Below are 19,892 nucleotides of genomic sequence, written 5' to 3'. Positions count from 1 at the left end.
CACATGAGAGCAACAGTTAGTTTTCAGTTTGTTTCTCAGCAAACCTTATTGCATGCCTTCATAACATAATTTATAAAAATTCTAAATTATTATTTTGTGTCCTTTTTAAAACTTGAAGATGTGGTCACCATAAATTGCCATTTTATAACATCATTAAGCAGTTATTTTCTTTCTAAATTAGTTCCTTTGTGTACTGATAATAATGAAAGACATTGGTTTAGAATAAGATTTAGGGTGAGTAAATAAAGGGATAAAACCCAAAATTAAGTTATTAAGTGTAAGGAAGCTAAATTTGAAAGGATTTTGGACAGGAGGGTAGGAAATAGCTGGTTAGCTGGTCCCGTTAGCAACTGCTGGTAGATACTGGAACTATGCCCCACTATGGCAAAAGCATGTTTCGCCATAGACAGCCATTCAAAAGTAGCCATGTTTTATGATAAAATATTTTTTTTCCAAGAACAATTTCAATCTAAACCATTCCATTACATCATAATGAATCCAAAAATGTTATATCTGCTCTTACTTTAGGCAGTTTTCTTAAAAAACATTACAAAAATCTGCTATTTTTTTTACTTATCTGTGAGTTTTCTTGGCTGAACAATCCAGTGTTGAGCTTCTAAACCACGCAGAGGCTGAGACATTCACTAAAACAATGAGGGTGGTGCATGAACTGAAAATTAGACTGAATGTCTATGGACAATTTTTTTTTTCTTGCTGCCATCTAGTGGAATGAAATGAGAATTTTCAAAGTGAAAGAGGGAACAGAACCACGGCCCATATTCATCAAAAATCTTAAGGCTAAAAGTAGCTCCTAACGTGGGAATTTAGGAGCAACTCTTATTAATTAGGGCCGTGTCACTTCTAATTTTAGGATTCGCGGCAATTGTGGGGAGGTGTTTTGATGCTGTTGACGGGATGCATGCTCGTTTCATTACTTCAACACAGGATGAAGAAATGTCCATCAACCAAAAAAAATATCTAACTATCTATCTCTGTACATTATTTACATATATAGATATACACTGGCAGCCAAATGTTTGGAATAATGTACAGATTTTGCTCTAAGGGAAAGAAATTGGTACTTTTAATCACCAAAGTTACATTCATCTGATCACAATGTATTGCCAGGACATTAACAACATGACAAATTACTATTACAATTTGAAAAAATCTTCAGAACTTCTTAAACTACTTCAAGGATTTCTCATAAAAAATCCTCCGCATGCAGCAATGACAACTTTCTAGATCTTTGGCATTCTAGCTGTCAGTTTGTCCAGATACTCAGGTGACATTTCACCCCATGCTTCTTGTCGGGCACTTCTCACGCACCTTACAGTCTAGCTGATCCAAAAAAACTCAATGGGGTTAAGATCCATAACACTCTTTTCCAATTATCTGTTGTCTAATGTCTGTGTTTCTTTGCCCAATCTGACCTTTTCTTTTTGGGTTTTCTGTTGCAAAAGTGGCTTTTTCTTTGGCTTGAGTCTTCTCTTTACTGTTGTACATGAAACTGGTGTTGAGCGGGTAGAATTCAATGAAGCCGTCAGCTGAGGACATGCGAGACGTCTTTATCAAACTAGAGACTCTGATGTACTTATCCTCTCATTTAGTTGTACATCTGGCCTTCCACATCTCTTTCTGTCCTTGTTAGAACCAGTTGTCCTTTGTCTTTGAAGACTGTAGTGTACACCTTTGTACGAAATCTTCAGTTTTATGGCAATTTCAAGCATTGTATAGCCTTCATTCCTCAAAACAATTATTGACTGACAAGTTTCTAGAGAAACTGTTTCTTTTTTGCCATTTTGACCTAATATTGACCTTAAAACATGCCAGTCTATTGTATACTGTGCCAACACAAAAACAAAGACAATGTTAAGCTTCATTTAATGAAACAAATAGCTTTCAACTGTGTTTGATATAATGGCAAGTGATTTTCTGGAACCAAATTAGCAATTTATCATGATTACTCAAGGCTAAGGTGTTGGAGTGATGGCTGCTGGAAATGGGACCTGTTTTCAACTTTTCAAATAGTGATGGTGCTGTTTTTTACATCAGTAATGACCTTACCATAATTTGTGATCAGTTGAATGCCACTTTGGTATATTAAAGTACCAATTTCTTTTGAATTGGCAAACTCTGTACATTATCCCAACTTTAGGCCGTGTGTGTTGTCTGTCTTAGCTGATAGTGGTTCCCTGTCTACCAATCACCGAGGATGATTTAAAAGAGTGGCTAGTAAGACGTGACGTCATCCATAGCAAAAAGGTCATCTCTGACTTACTCTTATCTTAATTTAATTTAATTTGACCAATTGTCACACATTATACATACATTTCTGCATATACATGGTGAAATTATTTATTTTTCACATATCCCAGCTAAGCTGGGGTCAGAGTGCAAGGTCAGCCATGATCACAGCGCCCTGGAGCAGATAGGTTCAAGGGCCTTGCTCAAGGGCCCAACAGTGGTGTCTTGGTGGTGTTGGGGCTTGAACCCACGACCTTCTGATCAGTAACCCAGAGCCTTAACCGCTGAGCCACCACTGCCCACTAAGTGGTGGCTCAGCGTATGGAATCTTAAGATTTCCATACTAAAACGGGCTCTTAGCACTTTTGTGAATAGATTTTAAACAAAAGCTCCTAGCTAGGAACTCTTTGGAGAACTCCTAGTGGTAATATAAACATCTTTGTGAATACCAGCCCTGAATTACAAGCTTACAAAGTTGGGACAATATGTATTATTATTAGCCTATTATTATTATTATTATTTTTACTTTCTGTTTATCAAAAGATTATAAACACACAATATTATTTATTAATAATTTGAGACTTTTTTCCTTTGGGGGTTTTTCTAAAAAAATAAATACATTTTCTTGCAATTAGTCCACAGTGTGTGTAAATGGTGAGCTATTAAATTTGAGTGTGAAAAATTGCAGGCGGCAGCCCAAAAATGCACAAGAGTTTAAGGGGTGTACAGCACATTTGTTGTTGTGTGTAAACATATTAGCATTTCAAAAATGAGACTCAAAACAGGTTAAAAATGTTTCTCAATCGACCCCTTGTGACGTTTTACTAGTCTAGAATTTGACCGAGAGCTAATGAAAGAACGTTTTATTTCTTACACTGACACCACGCCCACATGGAAACCTCCTCGTCCCTGAGTGGTCAGTGGGCGTGTCTACTGTTAAACGCGCTTCAGCTGTGTTCAAGGAACGTATGTGTCTGGGAAATGCGCTTTATCATTGATAAGCACTCTTACATAACAGCTGACATGGAGTTGTCTGATATGTACTGCCAGGGTGTTGAGGCTAACGTACAAAGGTAAGTTAAACAAAAAAGTCTTGCATACATTGAAATATGAATATTTTTGCATTATAAAATAGGCTAAATATACAGATAATTTGTTAAAGGTGCTCCGTTGTAATAACATTTGAGATCTAATAATATTCATGACACTGCAAAACAAAACTACTATGTCTGTTTGCTCAAAGATGATTTGTTTCATAATTTTTTAACTTGTGTATTAATACCATATTATGTCAAAAAACGGCAACATGTCAACAACTGTCAGTGTTTTTTGTGCATACAAGTACAGCCTTGGACTTGATCCTCTGTTAGTGTTTGAAAGGAACATGTAGATACACTGTGCATGCATACTTGCAATTATTTATAAAGGCTCAGTTAAAGTTTAAAAATACATTGTGGAACTAAGCAGAACTGTTTTCCTTTTTAGAGCATTGACCCCTACCATCTTCCTTATCCTAAACAGAACTCTGTCACATGAGTAATTTGTCACCCAAAGTTGATTTAGCATCTGTCAGTGCTCATATATATATATATATTAGTTTCATAAACAAAATGTAGAAAAAATTGTTTTTTTAACGAGAATATACTCCAGATATGAGTAATATTTATAAATCTGCTTTGCAAATCTAAATCATCTGTGTTTAATACACACAAATGTTAATTTTATACAAATTGACATGAACTTTGTGCATGAACTGTTTTTATTTTTTTTATTTTTTATTATTCATTCAATATTTTCGTTTAAAATTAAGCTAGGTTTAAAGTGTATATATATATATATATATATATATTTTTACACACACACACATCGATCAGCCACAACATTAAAACCACCTCCCTAATATTGTGTAGGTCCCCCTCGTGCCACCAAAACAGTGCCAACCCGTATCTCAGAATAGCATTGAGATGATATTCTTCTCACCACATTTGTACAGAGTGGTTATCTGAGTTACTGTAGACTTTGTCAGTTCAAACCAGTCTGGCCATTCTCTGTTGACCTCTCTCATCAACAAGGTGTTTCCATTGACAGAGCTGCCACTCACTGTATGTTTTTTTTGTTTTTGGCACCATTCTGAGTAAATTATAGAGACTGTTGTGTGTGAAAATCCCATGAGATCAGCAGTTACAGAAATACTCAAACCAGCCCATCCGGCACCAACAATCATCCATGCGATTATCTAATCAGCCAATCGTGACAGTGCATAAAATAATGCAGAAATGGGTTTGGAGCTTCAGTTAATGTTCACATCAACCATCAGACTGGGGGAAAAAAATAGATCTCAGTTATTTGGACCATGTCATGATTGTTGGTGCCAGATGGTCTGGTTTGAGTATTTCTGTAACCGACACACAACAGTCTCTAGAATTACCTAGAATGGTGCCAAAACAAAAAAATATCCAGTGAGCGGCATTTCTGTGGATGGAAATGCCTTGTTGGTGAAAGAGGACAACAGAGAATGGCCAGACTGGTTCAAACTGACAAAGTCTACGGTAACTCAGATAACTGCTCTGTACAATTGTGGTGAGAAGAATAGCATCTCACAATGCTATTCTGAGATGCAGGTTGGCCGTTTTGGTAGCATGAGGGGGACCTACACAATATTAGGGAGTTGGTTTTAATGTTGTGGCTGATCAGTGCATATATGTAATTTTTTCAAATAGTGCCTCCACATCCATGGCCACTGATCCCATAACAGAGGAGATACTAAGAGATGACCTGAGGTTTTATTTCATGAGCCCTTGCGAGAAGTACAGAGCCCGGCGACAGTTACCATGGAAACTAGCGGTTCAAGTTTTGAAAATATTCATGATTACACTCCAGGTATTTATAGGGTTACCTGCCAGTGCGTGCCTTAATGTGGTCATTGTGTCTTTGTAAATAATGACTAACTGTAATCGTACTGTTTAAGATATCATTTGAGAACTTTTCTAGAAAATTCAACTCCTTATTTTTTTTTTAAAGCTCATACTATTTGGACTAAACAACCAGCTTGTGGTATCCTACAAGGAGGAGAACCTGATGGCATTTAAGAATTTGTTTCTGAAGAGCTACAGTGGCATGGATGAAGATGACTACAGTATAGCTGTCTACACCAAACAGAATGTATACGATAGTTTATATTATGTAATAGATCAGGTTTGTATTTACTTTTCATCCATGTGCTTGTTTACTTCATCTCTTTCATCACTTAATCAGCATTTATTATGACCTGCCATCTTTGCATTTGTCAGATTGATTTTTAAGTGTTTAATCTTGATGTGATGGTCATGACATTTACCTTTTTGTTTTAGTAGGACACTATAATGTATAATGTATAATGTATTTACAATTTGTGAATGCCACAAAAGGGAATAAAATAAATCATTATTTAGAACTTTTGTCTTGTAGCCTGTCCTTTAAAACAAGTTGCAGGGGTGGGTGGTCAAAAGGATCAAAACAACCGTGGGCCCAATGGGCGATTGAAAATGACCTAGGTGGTCCCATATCCCCCCAAAAACGGTTATTTTGCAGTAGAATTATTTTTGTTTAGATATCAATTTTGTTGGACAATTCAAATAAATCACATGCATTATAAAGTTTTTTTATCCCTACTACAGTATTCCCAGTTAGGAAACCTGTCTATGGGTCCTGTTAATTATGCTGAGGAGAATGGCACATTTCTGCCCATGCTCATCTGTAAAGAAAGCTACAAGAGGGGCAACGTGGAGCCCTCAGAGGAATCCTATGATATTGATGCCCAGCTTGAAACAGGTTATTCATTTACCTCACACAGAACACCTTAGCAACCCCATACTGTATTGCCTGGCAAACATCCACAACACCCTGCAAACATGGCAGTGACTTTTATATGAGCAAACACCACTCGCAAGTTGCATATATCATATCGTTTGCATAAACTCTCCATTTTTGTCTGTTCCAGTTTGCTTGACTCTTGACCCAAAGTCTGCTGCAACATGGAGAATGAACAATAAATCATTTTTCGAGCTGGACTTTTACAGGTTTGGAAACCTAAACAAAACATTTAAACTTAACAAGAGAAACAATAGAGCTCTGTTGATTATTTTGGAACATAAAAAGCATCACAAATGGCTCATGTATTTGGATTTTGTTTGAAATACAGGCTTGTCAATATTGAGATTACGTTTGCGCTCAAAGGAATCAATTTGCAAACTGTTCGCTCGCATGAGCTGCCTGACTGTTACACATTTTTAGTCAAGGTAAGATTCATATGCCAAAAAAAGTTATTATTTCAAAATGATTTGTTTATATTGCAAAATAAATCCATGAATTGACTTTATGCAGATTGTCTTTGATAACGGTTGTCATACTGGGAAGGTGAAATTGACCCTTGATTTTGATGCTGTTAGTAGCGTGTGCAAAAACTGGAAGATTTCCGGAACTGGTAAGGAAAGAGTTATCCCTTACAGTGAATTCTCAGTTATAGTTGATGATTAATTGTAATAAATAACAGTTTTTCATGTCATATGTGGACTTGAACTGGTCAATGTGGTGTACTTGACTTTTGCAGCTCAGAAGAATACACACTATCTCCTGGTCTTTGATGGCTTTGTTATTGCAATCTGTCTGATCTCTGCAGTGCTCTGCACTCGTTCCATTATACTTGCTGTGAGATTACTACAGGTAAATCTCATTTAAACCGGGTCTGCCAATCCACTACAAAAGGGTAGTTTCCATTTTAAATAATTTTGGGAAGTTCACATGTCCTGTGGTGTAACATGCTACAGTATACTCCATCTAAACCCTTTTAAACACAGTTTTGCCAATGATTTTATATATAATGCATGCAGATTTTATGACATGAAATTCACAAATCTCATTTTAATTGAAGGACTACGTGGAATATTTGTGCTTTCATTTGTCACACCACAGGACGATTTAAGATGGACTACTGAAGCCAAAAGGGTGACCTAAATGATGTATATTTTCTTTTATACAAATAAATTATAGCGTAAAATCTTGACATGGTGTGTGTCAACTACACAGATACATTTTGTTTTTTTTAAATCTACAACAGTTGTTGTATTTTTTATTTTTTTATGTACTGCCATACAGTGACTCAATGTGAACTCATTCTATTCTGATATTTTTGTGCCCTGTCAGTGTTTCCTGCCAATCATATGACATTTCCTCCTTTTGCAGCGGTTTTCTAGATTCTGTCTCGAGAACTTTAATCATAAATTGTGTGAAGATGACCAAAAAGAATTCTTAAATGGCTGGTACATCTTGGTGATTATCAGTGATGTTTTGGCCATCATTGGATCAATACTGAAAATGGAAATACAGGCTAAGGTATGTTTATTTTGCCAAAATGATAGGAAGATGGATAGACAGACAGACAGACAGACAGATACTATAGATAGACACTATAAATAGAAAGACAGATAGACACTAGATAAAAAGACAGACAGTATTGGTACTATAGATAGTACTACAGATGCTATAGATGAATAGATTTTATAAATTCTACAGATGTATACTACAAAACCTATACAAAGATTGGATACTATAGATACATAGATATTAATACTAAACAGTAGATAGTGAGTCAACATGACACGAAATGAAAGAGATGAGATGCAGACTTTGTAATCTTTGTAATTATTATGCAAGGTAATTTAAGACATGGCCATTAAACTAATTTTATTTTATTAAATTTCAAGGAATATATACTGAATCATACCTGTGCCATACCCTTCCACAGAGTCTGACTAACTATGATGATAGACATACAGACAGTCACTATAGATAGATAGACATTATAGATAATATAGATGTACACTACTGATAGAAAGACAAACACTATTGATATCATAGATAATCACAGACACTATGGACTATAGATAAAAAGACAGACACTATAGATAATATAGATAGATAGGCAGTATAGATAGAAAAACGGACACTATTGATACTATAGATACTAAAGTCAGAAAGTCACTAGATACCATAGATGGAAAGACATTATAGATACTATAGATAAAAAGACAGTCACTATAGATGGGCAATATAGATAGAAAAACAGACATTATTGATGCCATAGACACTATAGATAAAAAGGCATCTACTATAGACAGATAGTGTATATGTATACTACAGATAGATATGTACTATAGATAGACAAATAGATACTTTTATATACTATAGAAATCTGTAGTACTACAGATAGATGGATACTATAGATGAATAGATTCTATAAATACTACAGTTAGATACTATAGATATAAAGATACTATACACACACATATATATTATAGATACTATAGAAAGAAATGATACAGTAGTATAGATAGAAAGATACTATAAATACAAATATTGCAGGATGATATGGCCAGCAGCCATGTCACCCTGAAGCGCTCAACTGGTTGCCCACTAAAGCTAAGCAGGGTTAAGCATTGCCAGTACCTAGATGAGAGACCTCCTGGGGAAAACTAAGGTTGCTGCTGGAATTGATATTAGGGAGGCCAGCAGGGGGTGCTCACCCTGTAATCTGTGTGGGTACTAATGCCCCAGTATATTTACAGGAACACTATGCTGTAAAAAAAAGCACCATCTTGTGGATGAGACATTAAACTGAGGTTCTGACTCTCTGTGGTCATTAAAAATCCCAGAGCACCTTTTGCAAAGAGTAGTGGAATAAAACCTGGTGTCCTGGCCAAATTCCCCACATTGGCTCTTATGTATCATGGCCCCCTAATAATCTCCCTCCCTGAATTGGCTACATCACTCTACTTTCCACCAATAGCTGGTGTGTGGTGAGCGTACTGGTGCACTATTGCTGCCACACACTGGTGTTGGTGGTGGTTGAGGAGATTCCCCCAATACTATGTAAAGCACTTGAGTGCCTAGAAAAGTGCTATATAAATGTAAGAATTATTATTAAAGATACTACAAATAGATGGATACTAACCCTCAGAGATGTAGACTTGGTAATCTTTGGACTTTAGAAGTATGATGCTAGATGATTTAAGACATGGCCATTAAACTAATTGTATTTATTTTATTAAAGTTCAGTGAATATTTACTGAATCATGCTTGTTCCTCCTCCTTCCAGAGTCTGACTAACTATGATGTGTGCAGTATCTTCTTGGGCACATCAACATTAATGGTGTGGGTGGGTGTCATCAGATATCTGGGATACTTCCAAAAATACAATGTAAGTCAAAATAACATAGCATCCACCACATTATAATGACAGTTGTGCATAAAATACATGTAGTCATTATGGTCTAAAATTGTAAAAATTGCTAATTCAAATGTTTACGTTAGTTTTGTCCAACAGCATCTGCCAGGAATATATAGCATAGGAGGGGCTTGCCTGCTCTAGTTTTTATAGCTGTGTCATACACCCTATATACTATGCACTTATAAAATATACTATGCACTCAGCCATGTAGTGTGTGAATTTTAAAAGTGTAGGATTGTCCCAAATGGAACACTTAATGGTTAATATTACACAGAAGCATTCTGCGTTTAACAGCTAACGGAAGTGACGTGCCAAACGCATGTGATATGTTGTCGCTAGGTTTAACGCGTTAGCCAGTTACCTCAGTTCAACATTTGTATCTCAAACAACATGCATATTCGCACAGTGTGGGGTGATGGTAAAGCATTCAACTCACATTGGTAAGGGGCTGTATCCACTGAAATTTCGCTAGCTGCTATAGTCTTCATTATTTACAATTGTTTTGCCAGTTAAGTCCCCCTCTTCTGCTATCTGCAGCAAGCTGCGATTGCTTTGTGCATGAAGTGTCCAACATTCCACACTCCATTTTACGGTTGAAAAAGTGCATCATCCGGGTACTTAACGTACACTTCTTTTTGCTGCGTTTTCAGTTTAAACATACTATTCGCACTACTTACACAGCAAAATGGCAGTAGACAATAGAATAGTGCAGAAGTGTGTGGTTTGGGACGCACCTTATGTCAAGTTGCTTGTGTTTTATTGATATGAGGTTATACAACAACATTGATTGCATTATATTAATCATGTATTATGGCCCTAATAAATGTTTTTATGACATCACAGGTGCTTATCCTCACTATGCGAGCAGCTTTACCAAAGGTCCTGCGTTTCTGTTGCTGTGCAGGAATGATCTACCTGGGCTACACCTTCTGTGGATGGATCGTTCTGGGACCCTACCATGAGAAGGTACCTACAGAAAGGGGATAAATATCCTCAATCTAAAAAAAACAAGAATAATTCGGTAAATTTTTATCATAAAAGCATTTGTTTGTTTGGGAATGCAACCTTTTGTGGAGAATTTTGAAAGTTAGAATATTTGTAATTTCTCATCCTAACCAATAGATGGCAGTATATGTTGACATTTACCAAAAGTACTGGATGAGAAGATGAACAGTTATTGTGAGACAACCATACAAAGCACCTTTTTTGAGGGATTCACATCATTGCCTAATCAGAATCAAGTATTCCTGAGAGCTTTGTTAAAACTTTATATTTCATTCTGGTCTCATGCACACTTCCTAAACATGTTCTCTCCTCCAAATTCACTTTCTTGTTTTTTGTGTGGGTTAGTTTGAAGGTTTGAGTCGTGTAGCAGAGTGCCTTTTCTCACTAGTCAATGGGGATGACATGTTCCCTACGTTTGCGGAGTTTGAGCAAAAGAACACAATGGTGTGGCTGTTCAGCAGAGCGTATCTCTACTCGTTCATCTCCCTCTTCATCTACATGGTGCTCAGTCTCTTCATCGCCCTCATCACAGATGCTTATGAGACCATCAAGGTACCACAGCTATATGTCCAAAAGCTTAGTTGGGTACTGTGAGTGATGTCAAGAGTTTCTTAGTTTTATCAGAGCTGTGGCTTAGTGGTTAGCAAACATGCTTTGAGATCTTATAAGTAGATCATTGTAGATCATTGGCCAAAAATAATTCAGAGTACTAGTATACTACTTCTCAATTTCCAGTGTGATAAATGAACTAGACTTGCGTTTCTGCTGATTTTTATTTCAAAGATGATGACTGCTCGCCAATAGGATCAAACATGTAATGTAGTGTGGTCATGTATAACAATGTAGCATAATACTATTTGAAATGTTGCATAATACATACTGGGTCACATACTATTGAATTTTTTTTACAGGATATACTGTGTATTATTCAGAAAGCTGTTTGTTTAGTTGGCTTTCTATCCCAAACATAGCTAATGAGTTTCAGGGGGATCTGTTTATATTCTTTATAACTGAATAGAAACATAATCCTCTGGTACTGCATTACATACAGCAGAATTCAATGAACAAAGCCATGGAGTTCTTGCTCGTAGCGCTTTTATATCAACTTCTCTATTTTGACCAGGGTTACCAAAAGACAGGCTTCCCCATGACCGAGCTCCAGCGATTCCTGCTGGAGCAGAAGGAGTGTTTCCCTCTCCAGCGGCGGGAGGCGGCTGGAATGGAGAGTGGAGAAACCGAGACCATCCATCCCTCTGTAATGCTGTGTTGCTGCAAAAGGTATACAGTTGCAGACATGAGCTGCAGGGCTCCAGTGTTTCCTCCACAGTTGAGGTTTAGCCCACTGTGGCATGAGAAATGGAGTTAGTGGTAGGAGAGAAAGATAGACACACCCAGCAAAGTGCTGATTACAGAGAAATGCTCTCTGGTGGCAAAAGACAAGAAGGCTTCCCCTCGCTTTACAGGAACTTGCAGTATAAACAAGCAAGAGTTTAGATAAGAAAAAACATGTATCCCCTTGTTGCCCATTATTGTTGCATGCCTCTGTTAAAACAGTTGATGCAGAATAGCAATGTTCTGTTGCTCTTATGGGAACCTTTCCAAACCATCTAGCCATTTTGGTGGATCAATATCTGTAATATTTCTATTGATAAATATATATATTTTTTTATATACAAACACTGATGAGCCAAAAAATTGACCACTCACAGGTGAAGCAAATAAAATGGATAATCTCCTAACAAGGCCATATGTCAAGGTCTGGTTAGATTATATGGTAAGCTAACAATCGGTACAAATCCAAAGAAGTACAACTAGTATATTAAATCTGCTATAAATCTAATGCAATCTAGTGGGAATTAACAAGCCAACACAAGATTTGTACGTCATTTCTAACAAAATCTGTCCAAAAAGAATGTGTTTTGGAGTGTGTTGCTGTGGTTCATAAACCGCTTGCTAGCGTGAACATTAAGGAAAACTTTGCACCGGCTGTTAAGCACCTTACTGCCATTGGTCAACATAATCGTGTGTGTGACCCAATGCTCAACCTACTTTGACGCTGCCATCTTTTCCCAGTAAATTTCTTAACTCTGTTGAGATCAGTCAACATGAACGCACTGGAGTGCTGGCTTGCAGTATCTTTCTTAAAAAAAAAAAAAAAAATATATATATATATATATATATAAGCCTTTTTATGATCTTATGTGGATTCTTTTCACAAAATGTTTTAATGTGGTAATACGTGCATATTATGGCCATGTATAGCGTGTTCGAGTTAGCGCCATAAATGCTGAATATGAACACGACAAATTACACATTATCTGCTGTATATATTTTATTGGAAATCGTTGAGTGGAGTTCAGTAAAAGACCGCTTTTACTGACTACTTTTACTGATCTCATATGTATTCTACTCGATACTAGTCACTTGGTATCAAATAATAAATAGCATCTTTTAAACTCGCTGTCTGGGATTTGCATTATCATGGAAGTGCCAAGTTTTCTCCATTTGGAGATAATGGCTCTCACTGTGGTTCTTTGGAGTCACAGAGCCTTTGAAATAGCTTTGTAACCCTTTTCCAGACTCATGTATTTCAATCACATTTTCCTCATAATTTCTGGAATTTCTATTAATCTTGGCATAGTGTGCTACTGGTTGAGACCTCTTAGCCAATTTCATGCTGCTGAAAAAATTCTATTTAGGTGTTGATTTGATTGAACAGGGCTAGCAGTAATCAGGCCTGGGTGTGTCTAGTCCAACTGAAACCCATTATGAATGCGGTTTATTAGATTTTGGGATTTAGTAACTAAGGGGCAAATACTTTTTCACATGGGCCCAGTTGGTATTGGATAACTTTTTTGCTTCAATAAATAACATTCATCATTTAAAAACTGTATTTTGTGTTTACTCTGCCTTTTGTTTCATGTTAGATTTAGTTTGAATTTTTGAAGCAGTAATATATATAATATACACACACAAAAACAGAAGAAATCAGAATGGGGCAAATACTTTTCCACAGCACTGTAAATAGATGGATAGATATATTGTAACCTAAAATCAAGATCTGGCAAGTGTATTTGTTTACATTTTGATTTTTTTTTTTTTACAGTTTGAATCTTGACCTATTTGAACATTCTGCCAGTGTAAGTCTGTGGGATTTTTTTGAATATCTGATTGTCCGCTAACCGAAATATTTTGGTCTTTGTTTATGGATGTATTTTATTTAATAAAAAGATGTTGTTTTTGTCAGGCCAACATAAAGAGGCATGTAGTTAAGCAATATCACACGAGCAAGAGTGCTTTAGGTAAATCACAACAGTGCTGATTTAGGGCCATATAGCACAATTGTGATATTGCTTATATACAACAGTTCAATTAACAAGTAAAAAACATTTGTGCATGGAACTACTTTCTTACATGAAGGATCAGAATCTGCCATTGCTTGTTCAAACCAAACGATGCGTCCAAGCCTTCATTAGTAATTAAAAAATATCACAGCTTGTGCTGTTTCTAACAAGTTATTGGATAAACAATGATGGATGGATGGATGGATGGATGGATGGATGGAGAGAACGAGAATGAACACAAGCGGAGTGATACACACAGTGAGTGCTGATGGTGTGAGACGTGTGCTCATGGAACATCTCTCGTCCAATCAGATTCGAGGTCCAGAGCTAACTGTTGTATATTAATTGATAACACACAAGTCACATTTTAATCTATTGGTTAATGTTTTACATGTAGTCTGTTGGCAAGATGTCTTGTATTTATCTTGTCTTAGGGGCAGCTGTGGCTCAGGTGGTAGAGAGGGTCGGCCACTAATCGCAGGGTTGGTGGTTTGATTCCGAGCCCACATGCCGAAGTGTCCTAGGGCAAGACTCTGCCGTCATTTGTGTGTGTGTGTGGGTGAATAGGACATTGTAATGCACTTTGGTAACTGCTAAGTTTAATAAAGGTGCTATAAGTGCAGACCATTTACCATTTAAATGTGTCTTTATATGCCAACACCAGCGGCATGGGCGGTGTCCAAATGTTTGCAAACAGTACACTGTTACTTGACTGTTTCGGATTTCTTTCTATCTCTAAGTGATGAATGAAGAAGAACTTCACCAGAGCCTTCATTTTTTGTTTTTGCTGTTCCTTACACAGCACAGTCCAATATTCTAAACAAAAAAAATAAAATCAAACAAGAAAATGGAAATAAAAATACCCTATTGTGATGCCTGCTACAAGTTCCCCAATATCCTGTTTCCATTTCTTTCTACCACATGGTCATATCATAGTTATATCATAAGGTAAAGTCTCTATTTGACCTGGGTTAAAACCCAGTGGGCAGATGTGAAACTGAACTCCACAAGGAGCATTTATTGTTTGCTTGCTTTGTGACTATTCCTCAATGGGAGAGTCAGATATAAGGGGAAGCCCATCTATAATTTGATGCTCTGTCTAAATATCCGGTTAAAAGTCATTCACCTACTTAATGTCTTACACTACAGTGAGTTTCAACATAGATATTATATTTGGATTGTATTTGGTTTCACTTTAGCATTTGAAAATCCCTCCTTTCTTTTAATGTATCAAAATGTTCTGTGGATATCTTTGTCAAAAAGTTTGAGCTGAAAGTAAAACAGAGTTTTCCAAGTTGGTTAACCTGTGAGTGGGTCGCTTCCCTTTGTTTGAGGGATTCAGACCGACATTGATTGTGGCATCTTTTATCACCACTATGATAAATGCATTTTTGAAATGTGCCATAAATAGCATTTTAGACTTTAAAGCAGATCAGAAGTTATTAGAATGAAATTGCAGGTAAATATTGTTGCTACATTTTGCTGTGTACCGCCTCTAATGTAAAATCAGACTGATATCACTTTGCTTTTGGCAACAGTAGGACGAAAGTTCTAAAATCAGTATGAGCTTTCGAATGACTGTCCCCAGTGGGCGAAGCTGAAATTGTTGTTAAACGTATGGACACGTTTGAGCTCCAGTTTCCAGGTGAAATGTCCACAGGGTGGTGCAAAAAGTTAGTTGTAAGAGCCTTTTTTAGTTGTAATGATGTAATATAGGCAACAGGATATTTTATTAACAATATGCCCTAATACAAACCCAAATCTTGGATGGAAATTACAACTTTGGAATTGTGCTCATCATTGATTAAATGAACACTATTATTTTCCTCGTTTCCATAGGAACAGAACAAAGTCACAGAGGCTTCCGATGCAACACGCCATCAGTTGCGGCACAGAAAAAGTCTTGTGGGAGATTGTACTTTTTAGTAACTCAGAAGATTGGGGTCGATTTCAGGGCACATAAACATTTGATATTAACATGAAGACTTTCCTTGTGATCATGATAGAAAAAAACATTATTGTCAATCTAGAGTTTCCAATACACACAGGGTATTTAGTCATATTATATATGTAGAAGACACAGGGACAGTCTGTTTTGGTAAATTAGTTGGATATACTTCCTTTGGAAACTGCAAGACATTGTATAAATTAAAACCAATCTAAATTTATACAAAGTTTAAAAGACAAGCACTGCAGAATCCTGAATGTAAAACAATGAGAAATCAATTTATTATCCATTAACTTCAAGCTGTTATTGGTGCTAAACCCTGTCCATGGCTATCATTGTTACCTCTGTTTGTGTAAAATCTCAAAAGCCTATCTTTTTACTAATGGTGGAAATTGTAAAATCCTAACATGAATTTGTCAAATCTTAATTTAAAATAGGAACTTTTGGTAATATGGCCCTTTGCCTTTCCAAGTCTATGATGAATTTAGCTTGTGACCATGAAGTAAACTTTAGTGGATGAGCAGGATTTTCTACAAGATCATCCAGAAGGTCCTCCATTCAAGTAAATCAAACAACAACTCTAAGTGTACCTAATTTATGCTTTCTCTCTTTGCAGAGTTCCCAAAGATGACACTATCATTCTAATCGGCTGACCACTGCTACCAATTACACACTCTGTCAAATCTGCTTCAAACCACAATGCAGAACTCATTGAAGTTTGACTAAAAGAGAGATTGCGGGACTTTGAACAGGTTTACTGCTTCATGCGCATGGTTCATGTTCTGCACAGGAAATATGAGCTGAATGAACATGCCAAAAGAATATCATCTGTGTGAAAGGACAGAGCTTGTATGACCTTTTGAGAATTGAGAAATCCCAAATCATATCTGGTAAAGTGCACAACAATGCAATTAGGGACAAAAAATGAAAAAAAAGAAACGTTTTTGTAGGGTTATATTTCAAAGACAAGAAATCACGATGCAGCTAATTTGTAAAATTATCCCTATTTAATGTTGAAAACTGTAAGTTATTTATTTGTTAGTCATAAGGGATTGTCTGTCTTGAGACTGTTTTACATTAGAGAAGCACTTTCAAATTTCACTTATTTTATATAGTCCTTTTGACAATGGGACATTTCAAAAATGTTTCTTCTTGATTCATACATGATATGTGCAAGGAACCATTGCTATATGTGAGATACTCTAGAATCAAGAGAGCATTACTCACACAGCTGAGGTAACTTTTGTCTTGGTGTAGGGAATTGTTTTTTGATGAGCTCATTATGCCTTTATTAATTTCACCATCTAGCAAAAAAAAAAAAAAAAAGCAGTGAAAGCAGACAAGTTCATACGTGACTTTCTTTGTAAGCAATTGCTCATTTGGAGACCGGTTGAGTGGGTGAGTGAATGAACAATAATGTATTTGTAATTGCACAATAAAAGAGACCTTTTTTGTATTAGTTTCTTCCATTTTTTTAGAAGTTGTTAATTGTTTGCTAAGGTGCAATTTATAAAACTTGTTTATCAAATTAATAATATTAGATATCACATTACCGGTGAGTGCTTAACAGTTTAATCTCTGTTTTTAAAGATTTTCTGATTCAGTGGTATAGCCAAAATTAAAGGCTTATAACTCAGATTATTATAAATTCGGAGACTCAAGTCACAATAGATTTGACATAAATCTCTGGGTGTAAATAAGGTGTCACCGAATATGTTTTTTTGTTCCCAATCATGTCAACTGTAACTGAGAAAAATGTTGTGTTGATACGACAAAGCAATCAATTATTTATTCTAGTGTTCAAAAATTATCCAAAAGCCTCCCCATACAAATATAACATCATAATTGTACATAAGAAATAATTACATATGCAAACACAACAATGACTAAAGATTCGCACAGCATGCAGACATGATTTCACAGAATAAGTGCCATTTCACTCAATGAGTCTGCATCGATTCTGTGTCATGCACTTGGCGCCATCTCCTGGTGGCCATATGTAACATTGTGCTTCATGTGGATTATCTAAGGATCTACAGTATGCATCTGATTACCTTGTGCGTGGGCTCAATGTTTTTTTTGTGAAGTTATAAGAGAAAACATGGCATATAAACAACACCAACATAAATGTCAAAGACGTATACTTAGCTATTTCTCGCTATATTGTTGTCTGTGAGTAAAACAAATAGGCAGGTTGTATTCCACTCTTAGAGAACTTTCCAACAACATATGACACCGCTATCTGATGAGTTTGATGTTTTCTTCAATATGTAGTGTGAAACTTTTCACAAATGATCAAAGCAGAACACTTCTTATTTGTCTGCAAATTTCAAAGCACATTGTAAAGTTAATCATCTCAGCTTTCAAACGATACCTATTTTGTGAAAACGAATTCTTGTGAAGATTGTTTCTATGACCATGGCTTCACTTCTTTATATAAGAAGTGAAATCACACCCAGGCACAAAGCCAGACACAAAGCCAGACACAAGTTCTGTAATTTACCTGGTTCATTAATTAATTCCTTGTTTTTAACACCTTTTATAAGAGAATGTAATTTGGTGGTGGGGGGTCTTGGGAGGGCATTGCCCCCTAGATCCTATAGAGTGCAACAGTTCCTGCCCACTTTTTCAGCCGTCTGGGTTCCGGAAGTATTTTCCCCATTAATTTTATCCATAGACTTTTCATAAAATACTCCATTAAAGAGTTGTAAAGCATGAACCAATCCAACCAGCTTTGAGGTGAATCGCAACATTACAGACTTTGTTTTAATGGTTTGAGAGTGCAGAGTGATCGACTTGTTTGCATCATTCAGGTGCGTCATGGCATGGGCAGTCACTTTCAAGCTTATTTCGCTGGATTTGTTGTCCGTTGTTCTCTGGTGAAGCTTTCTCTGCTGTACCATCGGTAAAAATAGTTCAACAGGAATTTGTCTATTAAAGACGATTTTTAAACAATGAAGTTGACAATGCAGACGGATGGTCTGTCTTTAAAGGTTTATATGTTTATATTGAAAATAAAATTTTTATGGAAAGAATTAATGAGATTTTTACTTCCGGAATCAGACTGTTGAGCTCTATTATAGGCCCTGTGGGAGAAAAAGAAAGATTTTCCATATTCATACACAATCACAATGAGGAAATTCAATGCACATCAAGAAGTAACCCCTTCAGAAATCTGATATATGGCAACATGTGCAAAAACAGATATACAATATACACCCACTTAGCACTTTATTAGGAACACTGGTCCTAATAAAGTGCCCGATGTGGTCTTATTTTGTTGTAGCATATCCGCCTCTAGGTTCGACGTGTTGTGCATTCTGAGATGTTATTCTGCTCACTACAATTGTACAGAGCGGTTACCAGAGTTACCGTAGACTTTCTGTCAGCTCGAACCAGTCTGGTTCCGTTGACCTCTCTCGTAAACAAGGCATTTCCGTCCGCAGAACTGCCACTCACTGGAGGTTTTCTGTTTTTGAAACCATTCTGAGTAAACTCTAGAGACTGTTGTGTGTGAAGATCAGCAGTTACAGAAATACTCAAACCAGCCCGTCTGGCACCAACAGTCATGCCACAGTCAAAATCACAGAGATCACATTTTTTCCCTATTCTGATGGTTGATGTGAACATTAACTGAAGCTCCTGACCCATGATTTTATGCATTGCACTGCTGCCACATGATTGGCTGATTAGATAAGTGCATGAATAAGTAAGCACAGTTGTTCCTAATAAAGTGCTCACTGAGTGTATGTTCATGTATGATTTTCACTGATATAAAAATTCACTTTGTACATAATGGCAACATTCAAAATAGTCAAAAATTGCCATTTACATATGCATGTTACCAAATACTAATGGAATTTGAATATGTAGCCTACATGCTCATATATATGATCTATCGTTTTATAAATATGTTCACATAAGGCCATAAATCAGATTTCATAAACAAATAGAGCCAAAATAATATTAAAAAAAAAATTATTTGGGTAGTAAAAAATAAAGAATAAAGTTCTTCAAGAATTATAGTGGTGTATTCCGATGTCAAAAAAGTTTAGACTACTATTGCGCATACATAAATAGATAA

At 36.3% G+C, this 19,892-nt stretch overlaps 1 protein-coding gene across 1 annotated transcript; it reads left to right on the top strand.

Moving 5' to 3' along the window:
- Positions 1-3,227: 3,227 nt before the first annotated feature.
- mcoln2 (mucolipin TRP cation channel 2) lies at positions 3,228-17,267 on the top strand. The gene is made up of 14 exons (XM_052124546.1): positions 3,228-3,320; positions 4,968-5,127; positions 5,269-5,442; positions 5,904-6,057; positions 6,227-6,305; positions 6,428-6,524; positions 6,610-6,709; positions 6,836-6,948; positions 7,468-7,617; positions 9,380-9,481; positions 10,355-10,477; positions 10,862-11,068; positions 11,640-11,794; positions 16,425-17,267. Exons 1-14 carry the CDS (start codon positions 3,229-3,231, stop codon positions 16,459-16,461), a joined length of 1,743 nt encoding a protein of 580 aa, XP_051980506.1. The 5' UTR covers position 3,228; the 3' UTR covers positions 16,462-17,267.
- The last annotated feature ends 2,625 nt before the right edge of the window (positions 17,268-19,892 follow it).

The sequence above is a fragment of the Xyrauchen texanus genome, chromosome 50, assembly GCF_025860055.1.
Source record: "Xyrauchen texanus isolate HMW12.3.18 chromosome 50, RBS_HiC_50CHRs, whole genome shotgun sequence".
Taxonomy (NCBI): Eukaryota; Metazoa; Chordata; class Actinopteri; order Cypriniformes; family Catostomidae; genus Xyrauchen; species Xyrauchen texanus.
This window is presented reverse-complemented; position numbering and strand designations above follow the sequence as displayed.

Bases quoted from the DNA above. Each gene is read 5' to 3' on its own strand.
- mcoln2 (XM_052124546.1), top strand. From the start codon at position 3,229: ATGCGCTTTATCATTGATAAGCACTCTTACATAACAGCTGACATGGAG. The intron at 6,525-6,609 runs GTAAGATTCATA...GACTTTATGCAG, and splicing joins GTTACACATTTTTAGTCAAG to ATTGTCTTTGATAACGGTTG. The intron at 11,795-16,424 runs GTATACAGTTGC...CTCTCTTTGCAG, and splicing joins ATGCTGTGTTGCTGCAAAAG to AGTTCCCAAAGATGACACTA.